Genomic DNA, 15,966 nt, shown 5'->3' with positions numbered 1-15,966 from the left:
ATAACTTGCTTGATTCATATTCCGCAGAGGGCTAGGTTGCCCACAGTATAATGTAACGCATACCTTACCACTAAACCTACAGAGTCAGCAATATACTGTGTGTGTGCATGTGTTTAAAATATATATATATATATATATATATATATATATACACACATATACCCTTTATCACTAAAAAAGTGCTAGCCCACGTTGGCACTATTCAATATCTCAACTCCAAGTAAACGGAGTTATAGAAATAACAATTGTGGCTACACCATGTTGCCAGCCAAATGTCTACACAAAGCAGACCCTTCCTGTGTCACAAATTGTCAATGGCTTGGAGTCCTAATCAACCCAAGTGAGGGGGTGTCTCTCTATATTCTGTAGGGTCTATCCCCCTGGGAACCTCCCTAATCATCTATCTATGTGGCTGTTAGTCATTTCATGAAATCATTTTACAATATTTGTGATGGTTGGAAACAATTTTCTTTTTCTTGTTCTGCAGGTCATTTTGGGACTTGGACATAGTCTTCATTTACAGGTATAGTCTATTAAATACTATCTGTTCTTGTCAAATGTGTGCAGTTTTGTTCCTGTAAAAAAATTATACACTTTAAATGTTAAGACAGGAAAGTTCTTTATACTATTGCTAAAGCCTGCTATGTAACATTTTAATAGGACAAGGACTGACTTAATTTGTGTTAATTTCTATATTGTACTTTTAAGTGGAAGTAAACTCTTAATTTTAAAATTTCTCTAGTATTCAACTTTTGACTCACACAGGGGTCTTGCTAAATGGGGAATCGTGTGTGTGTTTGTGTGTGTGTGTGTGTGTGTACATATATAAAAAAAAAAAAAAGGATGAATCATACAGATGCTAATCTACACTATGACGAATTTTGTTGTTCCCTAATGGAGTATAGCTAAATTGCAATATTTTTATATTTTCTTTATTTTGTAAATCCTCACGCAGGGCATAATGCAAACATACAAGACACTTTTATGTACGGTTGTTTGCATTCTTGTATAGTATGTGTACTGTCCTTGTTTTAATTTCTTTTTTTTTTTTCTTCTTCAGAAGGTGAGAAAAAGTGACCACAAACCTGGTGTAAAACCAGAATATACACGTCTAATACGGCAGAAACGGGAATGGATTATCCCACCTCTTTCAATACCAGAAGAACAGGATAATTCTTTTAGGAATCCTATAGCAAAGGTGCGTGTTGCAAGAATATGTTTTTAAAATGCTGCCTTATAGTATGCCTTCTCAATTACTTTCTACTACCAGCCCTGTGGTTGTTTTTAACAACAATTTATATATTTTCAGATTTTTATATTTTTTTCCTGATTTCCCACTCTTAATATTTATGTTCCTCTGGTATTGGGCCCTAATCTGTTGCGTTCAACCTCACACACATCTGTTTTTTTATTTTGTGCTTCCTCCCCCCCCCCCCCCCCTTTCCTTAAGCAAAAGCAGCATCCATCTCACTGCAACTGAAGTGATTAACATTTTATTTCTAACTAGTTTCAACAGTATCTTTCACAGATGCATACAAATTTGCTTTAAAAAAATTCCCTATTTTAATGAATGTTTTAAACTTGAAAGAAAATTCTATATAGTATATAATGTATTGTTTTGCATAATAACAAAAATGTCACTGATGTAGCTGGTATCTCCTTTTTTCTGTTCTCAGTTGATCTATTATTTCAGTCAATTTACCACAGACCAAATATACCAAATATGTTTTTAGATATGAAACCATAAGGGCTGCACTCACCTAAACATGCCTATATTATAAGGGGGCTTTAATATAAAATACAATATCTAGACCACTCCTTTATTAAATTCTGTGGCACATCCCAAGACAAACATATATTTGAGGTGTGCCATTCATCGATAAGCTTTTTGGGTTTTTTTTCTCTCTTTTTTAGAATTTGCTTGAGAGCACTATTCGTGTTTTGTTTCCTTTTCCTTTTATAAAAGGACATTAAGCAAATTTGAATGTCCTTTCGTCTTACTTTTAAAAAATATATTTATTTATTTTAAGCTACAAATGATTCTTTGTATTCCTGAATCATACAATGGTAAAGAATAGAAATAAATTGGCTGTTCATAAGTGGTCAGTCACCAAAACATGCTTTTTTCTGTGAACCGGCATTTTCTTCTTTCTATTATAAAAAAAATAAAATTTGAATTTATATATACACATTTTTTTTTTTAACCTGCATGGGTACCAGCCTAGATTTGTTAAACATTTCCATTATGAACATTTCAAATTTTAGATGAATAGTTCTTTCTGACATCTGAAAATATATATTCAGCTAGCATAGTTATTATACATTTTATTAGGTGGATCATGAAGTTAACCTGACCAATAAAGATGCCTTTTTGATTTTTATACATTTTGTGCTCCCTTTAGTTGTTCCCAAAGTTTGGTGGAAATTGTTACTAAGTCATTATTTTACAGTCCATTTTTCTTTCTTTTGATCAGATACAATCTGACTACCAGGGCTCCAAAAGAATTCGATATTTGATCACTGGAGCAGGAGTTACTGAGCCCCCTCTTGGCATATTCTATATCAATGAGAGGACTGGTGAAGTAAATGTGACTGGGATTGTGGACCGAGAGGAAAATCCAATGTTCTATGTAAGCATTTAATGGGTTGGGCATATGTTAAATTGTTGACCCCGAATTCATTACTTTTTTTTTTATATTTTATTTTTTTTAATGAGCAATACCATAGGGTAAATGGGAGCAATTGACTACCTCCCACTGTAAGTTATGGAAAATGCAACATGTTCTCGACAGGAAAAGTAACCATTTGCACTATGTTGCCTGCACTAGGGATATTTTAACCCCTTAAGGACACATGACATGTGTGACATGTCATGATTCCCTTTTAATCCAGAAGTTTGGTCCTTAAGGGGTTAAGAGTATGTGTGGAGTTGTGGCCAGGGACTGGGCTGTTCTATTTGTAGTCTAAAATTTCAAATTAACCTTCAACAGCCAACAATTCACACTTTACTAAGGAACATTGAATATAATCCAAATTGATCACAGCACTTGAGACATTCAGCATCCCAGGAAATGGTTTCAGTGGCAATTCCCAATTTATTTAAGATTGTTACCTTTTTTTTTTTTTTAAAGATATGACATCTCTGCTTGTACTTTAATATAAATTGGGGTTGCTTATGATAACATGTATCAGTCACTTTAGCAAACGTTTTACAACAGTAATTTATTGTAATGATAAAACTGAAAATGAAACTGTGTGATGTAAAAAAATTACATCTGATTTCTTTAGCTACACTTTTTTTGTTTAATATGTAATACTGTATCCTAAAAGAACACATAAAATTATCAATTGGATTATGGGTGTATATAAAAAAAAATAATTAAAAAAATAATAGGAAAACCTCACAAGAACTAGAAACCATATACATTATTTCATGTATAAACTTCTATGTATCATTACATAGATTTGATTGCACTCCATCCAAACTCTGTAAATGTGTGTGCTCTTTTATTAAAGGAACACTATAGTCACCTAAATTACTTTAGCTAAATAAAGCAGTTTTAGTGTATAGCTCATTCCCCTGCAATCTCACTGCTCAATTCACTGTCATTTAGGAGTTAAATCACTTTGTTTCTGTTTATGCAGCCCTAGCCACACCTCCCCTGGCTTTGATTGACAGAGCCTGCATGAAAAAAAAAAACTGGTTTCACTTTCAAACAGATGTAATTTACCTTAAATAATTGTATCTCAATCTCTAAATTGAACTTTAATCACATACAGGCTCTTGCAGGTTCTAGCAAGCTATTAACATAGCAGGGGATAAGAAAATCTAAATTAAACAGAACTTGCAATAAAGAAAGCCTAAATAGGGCTCTCTTTACAGGAAGTGTTTATGGAAGGCTGTGCAAGTCACATGCAGGGAGGTGTGACTAGGGTTCATAAACAAAGGGATTTAACTCCTAAATGGCAGAGGATTGAGCAGTGAGGCTGCAGGGGCATGTTCTATACACCAAAACTGCTTCATTAAAGGGACACTCCAGGCACCCAGACCACTTTTGCCCATTGAAGTGGTCTGGGTGCCAACTCCCACTACTCCTAACCCTGCAAGTGTAATTATTGCAGTTTTTTATAAACTGCAATAATTACCTTGCAGGGTTAACTCCACCTCTAGTGGCTGTCTACTAGACAGCCACTAGAGGTCACTTCCTGCTCTATAGCACAGGAAACCTGTGCTAGAGCGTCGCTGGACATCCTCACGCTGTGTGAGGACCTCCAGCGTCGCTCAAATCCCCAAAATTATTTTTCAATGCTTTCCTATGGGGAGCGCTAATGCACATTAGGTCTCATCGGCCGGTGGGCGGGATCAGTCTTGCCCACCGGCCGACGCAACCCCTTCAGTACCTGGGGATTGGTGGGTGGGAGGGAGAGGGACCCTCCAGTGCCAGGAAAACCGATCGTTTTCCTGGGACTGGAGATTCCCATTAAGCTAAAGTTGTTCAGGTGACTATAGTGTCCCTTTAATATGTTATGGGTCACAGAAAGGTGGTTTTGGGCATGTTTTATGCAAAATGATAATATGGAGAGTGTGTTGGCCAAGAGCGTGCAAGCTATCATTGAAGTCCGTGATAGGACAGATAATGTGGAAGCAAGTTTACTTCTATCTAGACTGCAGCTGAGGGAAGGAGTTTGGTTGCCAGGAGCTCCCAGCTTTGGTCAAATGAGTTAAACTATTTGACACTAACTGGGGGCAATCACCCACCAAAAATATTTTGCAAACCTCTGTATTGCGCATGCTTACCTTTTCCTTCATAATTTATTTTAGAAATCACTGACAAGGTTAGTTGCTAAAGTGGGACTTATTGAGAATTCAAAGTGAATTGAATGGGAATTTTACATTTAAGCCCAAAGTAGCAAATCTTGGAAGCACAGCTGCCTGGGAGAATTGTTCCAGTTCAGCTATTTTGGTCTTAAATGTAATATTGACTTTGAATTCCCAACAATTCTCAGTCTAGTGACTAACCCTGTGACTGTTTGAAGACCTGCGGACATGTACAATATGATATTCCCAGGTTTGAAAAAAAGTGACTAGCAGGTGGCTGAGCTATCTCAGACACTTTATGGTTGCTGTGGTTTAGAGGGTTGGCATTACAAATTCCTTCAAATAAAGCTGCAGTGGTGAGAGCATTATATTACCAAATGCTAGTGAGAGGTACTTTCACCCAGAATGGTAAAGAATATAAATGCTATTTTTTTCCCTGTGTTTATTTTTTGGGGGGCGGGGGAGAGGGGGGGGGGTGGATGGGGGTTCTTTTATTTCTAATTTGCGTAAAAAGAAAAAAACGTGAAAAAGCACAATGTGCAATTGAATTAATAGGTGAGCTATAATACATTAAATGAAGAGCACGAAAAACAAACGTTCACCAGTGGCACTAGCCCTCATCAACGAAGTTGTGCATTGTGCTTTTTCACTGCTTTGGTTTTGTATTTTCTATGCTGAGGTAACACCGCATTGTTTTGCATAAGTGTGAATTGTTTTGTTTTATTTTTGGCACTGCAGTGAGCACACTACAAATCTGCTTTGATTAATTTACATTACATGTATCTCCTGCAGCTCAAAGGATATGCATTGGATCAGAGCGGTAAAGATGTTGAGCCACCTATTGATCTTCGTGTAAAAGTTCTAGATATCAATGATAACTTCCCAATGTTTACATCTGAAGTTTTTATCGGTGAGATTGAGGAATTGAGTGAAGCAGGTAAGTCGTTGTTATGGACTGTAGTCTTATCAATTTCCTGAATTATTATGTATATTATGAGACATATTAATCCATGGTTAATATAAAATATTTGCACATGATTAATCCTGGCCTGTAAATTAAGTAGTATAGATTGATACATACATAATGAGCAAGTATCTATTTATATATTAAAAATAAAAATGTTGCCTTACCTGACTTTGTATAAAGCTGGTACTAGTGAGTTAAAAAGACACGGCACCTTCACAACCTTTTATACATTGCATAGCTTATGGTATTAATAATGTGTTTTGCATGTTTAGTTTTAACAGATTTAAACACAGATGCAAGTTCTGTTTATGGGCTATTGATCATGTTTATAATCTCTGCAAAGAGAGTTAAACGTCTAATGCACAAAACATACTGTAGCCCTTGCAGTGATGGATTAAACATGTCCAACAGTTCACACTCCTTAGAGCTGTGTAATAGGTTTCTGATTAGTAAAGTTTCTTCTTGGAGTTGGCAGAGCTCAAGGCTCATGATGTGTAGAGGGAAATGTATCAAAGTAAATTGCAAAATGTTGAGAAGCATTCTGTTACAATGGCTATTGCTCCTTATTTGACACTTGGTTCTAGAAGTGCACTTGTATTTACATTGCTAAATCTCCCCTATAATGTGTTTGTTGTCTCTCCCCCCCCCCCCCACCCCTTTTTCTGTTATGTTGACTAGAATGTTTAACGTGTTCATACTTATTCTGCATTCTCTACAGACACCCTTGTAATGAAGCTAAGTGCAACTGATGCGGATGATCCACAGACATTGAATGCTAAACTTGCCTACAAAATTATCTCTCAAGAGCCAAGTTCACCACCAATGTTCGTGATCATAAAAGAAACAGGTGAAGTTCGCACAACTTCAGCCTCAATCGACAGAGAGGTAATAAAATCTATTCATTTCCTTTTTAATCTAAATTTAATAGATTTATTTTAGTGTTTTTTTTTCTTCTCTCACTTACTGTCATGTCTTGGTGTGACCGTTTGGAAGCAGTGGCAGGATACCCTAAGCAGGGGTAAGCAACCTTCATCACGCCAGATGTTGTGGACTACAACCCCGGTAATGCTCTTACACCTCCCAAAGCATCATGGGAGGTGTAGTCCAAAACATCTGAAGTGCCAAGGGTTGCATGTCCCCGCGGCCTAATGCATCAACTGCTGCATCCTTTTATTGCCCTCAATGGGTTGTGGGTGCTGCCAGCTGCCATGACTAGCTTACTGAAGGCCTATTTACGGTTTCTTGTTAGTCTCCGTGTGTTAGTGATTGTTTTTTGTTTTTTTTCTCTATGTCACACAATCTCATAGAGTGCACTATTCTTGCATTGCTATTCCCTGTATTCCTAAATAATGAAAATGTGTGATTGTCGTTGGAAATATTCCATTATGTTTCCATATGGCCATTAAGATAATTGCTCAACATACAAAAGGATTTAACATAAACTGCAAAAGTGTACAGAACTTCACATTATCTCCTCTTACTTTCTCTAGACGAAATCTGTTTAGATATTCCACTCATCTGCAATTTCTGTCAGAGAATTCAAATAAATGTTCTATATATTCGTGATGGACAAAACCCTTTGATGATCCACAATGTCTGACATGGCAGTGGAGCAATGTGTTATGTCATCATTATACTATTGCACTGAATATCAGACTGTTTGCGCTATGGTTGTAAGCCACTGTAGTACTCCCAAAATGTAATTAACTTACTTAAAAAAATACCAATTCATTGTTGAGTACTTGTAGAATCATAGATAAATAAAATGACCTTAAACCTTACTCATGTAAATTCATCAGTACATTAAATATTTCCAGATATATTCTGTTTTAAAATGATCATTAATATCCTCCCCGTAATGCGCAAGCCCCACATCTTTCTGAGTAAGCACCGATCCAAATTATTTTTCCTCAATTCATGGTAACCTGTTGTGGTGTGTTTTTTTTTTTTTTTTGGCAAGTAGTACAATTGTCCCTTTAACCCCTTTAGGACCAAACTTCTGGAATAAAAGGGAATCATGACGTGTCACACACGTCATGTGTCCTTAAGGGGTTAAAGGAAAACTATAGCGTGTTTGGAATACAAAATTGTATTACTAACACAATAGTGCCTTCGGCCCTCCCCCTGCCAAGGCAAATAAAGTTGTACACTTTCCCAGGTTCGGCACCATTGTCCCTCGGCGCTGGGTCGCGCTCCCACTCTGCTGAAGTCAGCCGATGGGGAACATAATGTGCATGCGAGTGCCCCACGCTTGCATTAGGCTTTCCACATAGGAAGGCATTGGCAAAATGTTTTCCTATGGGGATCTTCAACACCCTGGATGCCCTCATGCAAACACACTGGAGGTTCTCAACTCTGGAAAGCGTCTTTGTTGGCTTTCTGGTAGTTATCCACTAGAGGCAGTCCTAACCCTTTCATGTAACACTGCAGTTTCTCAAAACTTGCAATGTTTTACATTGCAGGGTTAAGAGAACCGGAACACTGCACTCAGACCACTTCAATGAGATGAAGTCGGCGTGGTGCCTAGAGTGTCCTTTTTAATACCTTCACTATCCCTAATCCTTAATGTTTAGCTTAACTAGAATACCCTGGCATAAAATAATCATGTAATATAAAAGATTTACAACACAGCTGAGTGTATGAAGTGAAAACAAATGCCATTCTTGTCTTTTGGTTTATTATTAGATCTTCATAACAAAATACATATTTTTTCCCCCTCTAGCAACAAACCAGTTACAGTCTGGTTGTGGAAGTGAAAGACTTGGATGGGGCTCCAGGTGCGCTCGCTGGAAGATCTACGCTGAAAGTCAAAGTTAAAGATGTTAATGACAACATTCCATACCTGGAATATGAGGAGGTAAATTAAAAAAGAAAAAAAAAACTGGTGCTACCAAGCCTACTCTTTGCCTTTTACAAATAGCATTCAGCTGCCCAATGCTTTAATCTTTGAAACCATATTTTCAAAATGTATTGGTCCATACATTAGTCAGGACTTTCCTGGTTTTGTATTACAAGTGTTTTTCATTTAATCATCTGAGAGCCATAAATGTGAGCCTGGCGTAGGTTTGACTTCATGTCCGTGTCGATTTTTTTCCTATTATTATTGTTGTTATTATTATATTTTAGAATTTTACCTTATTGTGTTCAAGCTTTAGGCCGAGCAACAGATGCCGCATTCCTTTTGCTATTTTACAAGGCGGCAGAGTGCCTTTCATTTGAGAGCTTGACATTTACTCAAATACAAGTGAGACTATGAAAAATAAGACAATAGAAATGCAAGTCCCTGGTGGAACTCTCCACCTTGCAACAATAAAGTGTTAAGCTTAAGTTATCGCTGTCTAGTATTTTGAGTTAATAGGTACATAAAGGTTATTTTGCTGCAGCTTTATCTTGTAGTGTTTAAGTTGCTTAACCATCTTTTCAAGCAACTGGTAGTAAGAATGATCATACACTTCTTCTAAGCTCACAACAAATATCCTCTAAAATAGTTTCTTCAAAAAAATTCCATATAGAATATTATCTTATCCTTTCCTTTGTCTGAAAACATGTAGTTTCATGGTGGAGCCCAGTGCAATAGATCATAAAGTCTAAATCCCACCACCACTTGCCAAAAAAAAAATTGGCTTTGCATTTCATTGCTCTCTTGATTTATATTTCAGTATGAAGGTAGCGTGGAAGAAAATACAGCTAATGTGGAAATAGTGCGTATGAAAGCAATTGACCTTGATGAAGAATTTACAGATAATTGGTTGGCCAACTTCACAATCATCTCTGGAAATGAAGGTGGCCATTTTGAAATAATAAGAGATTCTAAAACAAATGAAGGAATACTAATGATTGTTAAGGTAAGTTTAAAATAGTTGAGTTTTACGCTTTACAACTACACACTTTACTTTTTTTATTTTTTTTTAATTCTTTATTTTTCGTGCTTTGTTTGGCACATTGGCATAAACATAGTAGTACAATGGTAAGACATTTCGTTTTTGCATGCATCGTGATCGCCAACGTGTAGATAAGACATTGACAGGATGGTTGTCAGCACAATTTTTCATAACAAACAGGTAAGGTTACAAACCCCGGGTAGGTGTGTTTGTAGCAGGTGTGGTAGGACGTGTGTTTTCCCCTGGGATACTCAAAGTGGATGAGTATGAGTATGCTCGTTAGTTCTAGCCATTGTGGTCCAGTGTGTGTGTGAGCATATGTGTGTGCGAAACAAGCTAGTTCAGGTGTATACGATTGGATGCCTGTATGTACACTACTATGGAGTTTCTGGTGTGTTCAGGTGTGTTGGAGTGTCATGTGAGAGTATTACTCCGATGTACATGATACATATTGTGGCTTCCTATCTGGTACCCCTCACCTTGATGGTGGCGGGGGGAGTGGAGGATTCTAGATTGGGATAGACTCCTTCAGGTTGTCAGCCATAGGGGGTCTGTCTGCCCCTGTTGTGGGAGAGGGTCCCCATACAATTATTGGCAGTGCTCGAACATTAAATCATAAAGAGCAAATATAAAGGTGGATGCAGGAATACAAGTGAACTCGGGTGGGAGTAAACAAGAGAATCATAACCAAAACATAAACGGCTATATACACAGGTCTCGTGCTGGCATAGCAGGAGTGGATCCGTCTGCTAGGTCCCCATTCTCCGGGTGGCCTGCTGGTGTAGTGGGGATTTGTGAGGGCTGTAGTCCCAGTGCGCTTAGAAAAGCGGGTGCTCCAGCTAGAGACGTGAGGTTGTGTTCAGTCCCCTGATGGTGGACCAGCAGTGAGCCAGTGTTTCCCCACCTGTATGCTATTCCAGCTTTGTGGAGTGTTGTAGTCACCAGTCCAAAACTCTTGCACCTCAGCAAAGTGGCTCTAGTAAGGTCCTGGAAGAATAAAAGCTGGGAGCCTTAAAAGTCCAGTGGCGTTTTACCTTTTAGGGCAGTCATTATTTGTATTTTATCGTGGACGGTTATACAGCACAGGATGACATCTCTGGGTGTGTTAGGTGAGATGCGGACTGAGCCCGTCACTCAGTAGATCCCATCTAGGGCAATTTTCTTTGCGGTGGCCTGTGGTAGTATAGTTGAGAGCAGGCGCCGTATATAGTGTGGCAATTCCACAGTTAGGACTGTAGTAGGGACACCACGGATTTTAATGTGTGTACAGCGCTGTTTATCCTCCAGGGACATTATTTGGGCAGCTAAGATGTGCTGCTCTGTTTGGAGTTGTTGGATAGTGTCTTTGAGGGTACCTACCGTGTCCTGAACACTGGTGATGTCATTCTCTGCAGCTCTAACCCGTTCTGTAACATGTTGGATGTCAGCTCTCACTAGCGCGACGTCTGCTGCAAGCAGCTTCTGTATATTTATTAATAGTGCCTTTAGATCCCCTTTAGTAGTGGGGGCTGAGTCGTCTTGGGGTTCAGGCCGCCGTGAGTGTTCCGCCGGGGGGGGCCGTTGTGGTTGTCTGTTCACCTCCGATCGGTTCTGAGGTCAGGCTACTGTTGGGCGGGTGTGCAGTGTGTGCCGGTTCTGGTTGCCCGGGCCTGAACAGCATCTCTCCTATGTCTCTGTCTTGCAAGTTGGTACCGGCTGTGTGCTTTTGTGAGCGGTGGCCCATGGTAGGTGTGCCGGTGTCTGTGTCTGGTGGGGAGTGCTCCTGGTAGCTTCTGCCGAGGAAGGCCTCAAGGCCTAGGTGTGGCATTGCTCGGTGTGGCATTGCAGTTTTTTGCCTTTGCCTGGGCTGTTTGGGGGCCTGAAAGAACGGCATCAATCAGTGCAGTATGTTTTGCTGAGTTGTATTGGTCGGTTTTCGAGGTTTGATGGGGCATGGGAAGGGAGATTAACTGCAGATTGTATCTGGGTTCTGGGGAGTTAGTTGAGATGGCATCTGATCAGGATGGCTGCCAGGCTCCACCCCCACACTTTAATTTTGCAATCCTCTAAAACAGCTTAAAATGTATTCTGCAATATCAAAGTAGACTTGTTACATTTGAGCTGTCTGCATAATCTTGTTTTGTATATTTGACTTAAAAATGCTTTATGTAGTTTTGTTTAGTTGACTTAAGCTTACTTGTCATTGACCTTGGCTACCTACTAATTCTGTGCTGCCTCAAGCATGAAACATTGCATGTACCTGTGAAGATACTGCCTAATATTGCCCGTAGGTATTCTTTTTACATAACTTGCATGACTAAACTGCTCCACTAAATGCTAGGACTCCTATTTTGTTATCCACCATAATGGAATAACATAGGAAACATACTATGAAATATCTATTCTGCAGCTTTCTTAATTTTTTTTTTTTCCCCCTGTAGTGTCATACTGTTTTTTTTTTTTTTTAAATGTATGTATGTATGTATTTATTGCATGCTGATCTTCATGTTTTCCCATTTTCCTGTCCTGCTTAGGATCTTCTGTTGGCTCTACTGAGCTAAAAACTGCAATGCAGGGCTAGCTCATCGTTGCTCTTGAACATAGGGGTAGGCAACCTTTGGCACACCAGATATTGTGGTTTGTATCTCCCTTGATTCTTTGCCAGTATTATGAAAGAAAATGCTTTATGGGAGATATAGTCCATAACAACATCTGGAGTGCTCAAGGTTTCCTAACCCTGATCTAACTTATCCTCATCCCTCAATTCCATTCTTTCCCCAAAGATTTGTTTTGTATTTTTTCACTGTGCTTGGTTAAATGAAATAGTTTGTTCTGCTATTTCCTATATAGGGTATTTTTATTTATGTATACCGAATAAACTGTAACACTTTTTCTAGTGGATTATCTGTACCCATCAGGCAGATATTATACGACATTGGCTGCAGAATGCTAGTTGCCTTGACATTGAGCTTCATTTTGAGTTACATTAGATTACAAAAAAGGATTAGTTTTTTATTTTATTAAATCTCTCATCTTCTCAACTTTAGTGAATAAACTCAAAGTCATAATTCTAATAACTTTTCAAGAAGCATTACACAGTAGTGTCATGCTGGGCAAATGTAGTGCAGCCAACATCCTTTATGTAACATTCAACAGGTTTTTTAGTTTTTTTTGTCTTTCATTAAACCATAAATTGAAAAACGAAATTACTAGATTTTGGCTGAAATAGCTTAGTTATCACTATAATTGGTGAGAGTTTGTACTTTGTTTAGGGTTTTTGGGAAAACAAAATTAAACTTACCAAGGTAGTCCTACCACTTTAACTTTTCCTGGGAACATTTTTTGATTGTACATAGTTTAAAGGGGAAAGAATAACTGCATTTCTGTTTTTTGTTTCCAGGAAGCCGATTATGAGGAAATACAAAATGTTGAACTGAAAGTAGTTGTTTCCAACCAAGCAGAATACCACCACTCGGTTTATAAATCCAGTGGCGGTGGCAGCGGCGGTGGTGGTGGTGGTGGTGGAGCAGCAGGTGGTGGAGGGGGAAGAGTTGGAAAGTCCATTCCCATTAAAGTGAAGGTGAAAAATGTGCCTGAGGGTCCTGTGTTTAGGCCAAGGAGAAAATCCCTTGTGATCAAGGAGGGAAAAAGTGTAATGATCAATCAAGTTATCGGTTCATACCAAGCAACTGATGGAGACTCTGGAAAAATTGCTTCAAATGTCAAGTAAGTATTTTTGTGTGTTTGGAATGAATGTATAGATATTGATTGATTGATTTGTCAATAATTTGTAAATACTTGATTAAATCTAAAGTACTGCATATGAATAAATAATATTTCAAAAACAGGTATGCAAAGGAGTATGACCCAGACAATTGGTTCATGATTGACCCAATCACAGCTGAAATTAAACTTTCAAAAATACCAGACCGTGAGTCAATATACGTAGTAAATGGGACCTACATGGCAAAGATTTTGGCTATTAGTGAAGGTAAGCTTTTACTCTGTCTTCTTAAGAAAATCTCTCTCATGAGAAGCTAATTTTTATCTCCCTGAGTACTAGAAAGATGAACATTTCAGTATTTTTGCAGTATTTCAGTCAATGTCAAAAAACCTGTAGATCCATTGTGGGTGATCTACAGAGACCCATACTAAACTTCATGTTTATGACTGCTCCTGACGATTTTCATTGCAAGCACCCATTGTTAACAGGCAAGTTGAACAGGTGACTGCCACAAGAAGTAATGGGAAAATTAGACAAATCATAGTTTTTTTGTGAGAAATTACAATATTTAAGTGCATGTGTTTTGACAAACATGACTTTGTGTAACATTTAAAAGTGTAAACTTTCACCTAGGCTTTGGCAATTACAAACATTTGTCTAATACTGCCATCATGTTCTTAGACAAGATGAATAATGTTCCAAAATGTCAAAACCTTTTTCTAATATTTTTATTTTTAAATGTATAGTTCTTCCAGGAAAAACTGCAACAGGGACCATTGCAATTGAAGTTGAAGATGAAAATGACAATTGTCCAACACTAGTAGAACCAGTGCAAACTGTTTGTGACACATCTTCATTTATCAACGTGACTGCTGTGGACCTTGATGGATACCCAAATGGTGCTCCTTTCACATTTACAGTCATTGATGAGCCAGTAGGATTTGCTAAATTATGGACAATTGGTAAAAAAGATAGTAAGTATCACACATATATCTACAATCAACAATCTCTGGTTATTCCTTGCTGTGAAATATTAATTCTTTGACACTTTTTATTCACAATTGGGACTATACAATACTTACGTTTTATTGTTCTTTTATTTATTTTTTTAATCAACGTCTTAGATGTTAGCGTGCAACTGAAGCCTACAGAGACCTGGCCTGGTATACATACAATTCAGCTTTTGGTTACTGACAATCAAGGATTAAGCTGTCCGACATTACAGGTCCTTAAGTTAACTGTCTGCACCTGTGGAGATGGTTTTGCTTGTAGAGACAAAATGGTGGACACATCTGTTAAATTGGGAGGTGGAGCCATTGCACTCATGATCCTTGCCTGCTTGATATTATTATGTAAGTACAGAGGATAAGAAAACATTTAAAAATGTAAAATTATGAATATTTGTAGTGTGTGTGTGTGTGTATATTGTTTTACATGACTGTTCAGAATTGATGGACTAATTTCTAGGAGAGCTAGAAATACAAAATGCTAATTTCTGGGTCAAATTTTAGAATTCATGTAAAAGTTTCTTATTATGCTCCATGTACATGAGTGAGGATTGATAGGACCGAATGGACACTTGTATCTTTACTGCTGGATTGATAAACTGTTTTATGGAACTGAAGTATCAAATTTCTTTACTCTGTTCTTATAGATTCCTAAACCAATGCATATGTCCCTGCATTCTGAGCCAGCCTTCCTTATAGATTTAATAGATGATATATTTATTGTGTGTTTGTTTTTTGCTATACAGTGATACCACTTTTGTTACTAATGTGCTACTGTGGATCTGGAGGAAAAGGATTTATGGCCATTCCTGATGGGACAGAAGCGACGATTCTGAGTTCAAACCATGAACTGGCAGAACCACTGAACATGGCAAGTATTTGAGGATCCAGAAAATTGGTAGACATCTAGTTCACAACCTTAAAGGAAGCTGTAGGCAACCAGACCACTTCAGCTCATTAAAGAAAATATCCCATGTCCCTTGACCCTACAGTGGTAATTATTGCAGTTTTTGAAAAACAGCAAGAATTACCTCTCAGGGTTAACTCCACCTCTAGTGGCTGTCTACCAGATAGCCACTAGAGGGACTTTCAGGTGCTTAGACGACTTTTGACAGTCTATGATGCTGAACGTCATCACACTATGCACGAGGACTTCCAGCATTACGGAAATCCCCATAGGAAAGCATTGAATAATGCTTTCCTATGCAGAAGTCCTAATGCCATTGCCACACATGCGCATTAGGTCTCTCCGTCGGCTGATGTCGGCAGGGGAGTAGCATGGGCGTAGTCTGACAACGGTCTGGATTCCGGTATTGGGGTACTTGGGGGGGGGGGGGAGAATTCCTTTAAATCCAGAATGTGACCTTAAAATGTTTGTGTTGCTTATTGGGATAATACATGACGCTTGGCCTTATTTATTTCTGTGCAGTTCACATGGTAATGCGTTAGCATAGTAAAATTTAGTGTTTTCTATCTTTCTGTAGAATGCAGTTTTCCAGATGTTGTTGTATAAGCTTTACAGGAAGTCACAGGATCTTTCACGTGACATTTTCTCTGCTCTGCATTTAATTCATAGTCAGATGCATAAC

General features: G+C 38.2%; 1 protein-coding gene across 2 annotated transcripts in view; it reads left to right on the top strand.

Moving 5' to 3' along the window:
* DSG2 (desmoglein 2) overlaps window positions 1–15,966 on the top strand; it is a 55,936-nt gene that overhangs the window by 33,190 nt on the left and 6,780 nt on the right. Inside the window, exons 2-13 of one of the 2 annotated variants that reach the window (XM_063451447.1) lie at window positions 488–523; window positions 1,064–1,198; window positions 2,475–2,630; window positions 5,612–5,756; window positions 6,505–6,671; window positions 8,509–8,643; window positions 9,446–9,631; window positions 13,047–13,372; window positions 13,495–13,637; window positions 14,117–14,344; window positions 14,495–14,722; window positions 15,124–15,248. In XM_063451447.1, coding sequence (XP_063307517.1) covers window positions 488–523; window positions 1,064–1,198; window positions 2,475–2,630; window positions 5,612–5,756; window positions 6,505–6,671; window positions 8,509–8,643; window positions 9,446–9,631; window positions 13,047–13,372; window positions 13,495–13,637; window positions 14,117–14,344; window positions 14,495–14,722; window positions 15,124–15,248 — 2,010 coding nt within the window. Of the gene's footprint in view, window positions 1–487; window positions 524–1,060; window positions 1,199–2,474; window positions 2,631–5,611; window positions 5,757–6,504; window positions 6,672–8,508; window positions 8,644–9,445; window positions 9,632–13,046; window positions 13,373–13,494; window positions 13,638–14,116; window positions 14,345–14,494; window positions 14,723–15,123; window positions 15,249–15,966 lie in introns of both variants that reach the window. The other variant, XM_063451446.1, reaches the window with a different exon arrangement.

The sequence above is a fragment of the Pelobates fuscus genome, chromosome 4 (assembly GCF_036172605.1).
Source record: "Pelobates fuscus isolate aPelFus1 chromosome 4, aPelFus1.pri, whole genome shotgun sequence".
Lineage (NCBI taxonomy): Eukaryota > Metazoa > Chordata > Amphibia > Anura > Pelobatidae > Pelobates > Pelobates fuscus.
The sequence above is the reverse complement of the archived record's forward strand: the minus strand, read 5'-3'. Positions and strand labels throughout refer to the sequence as shown.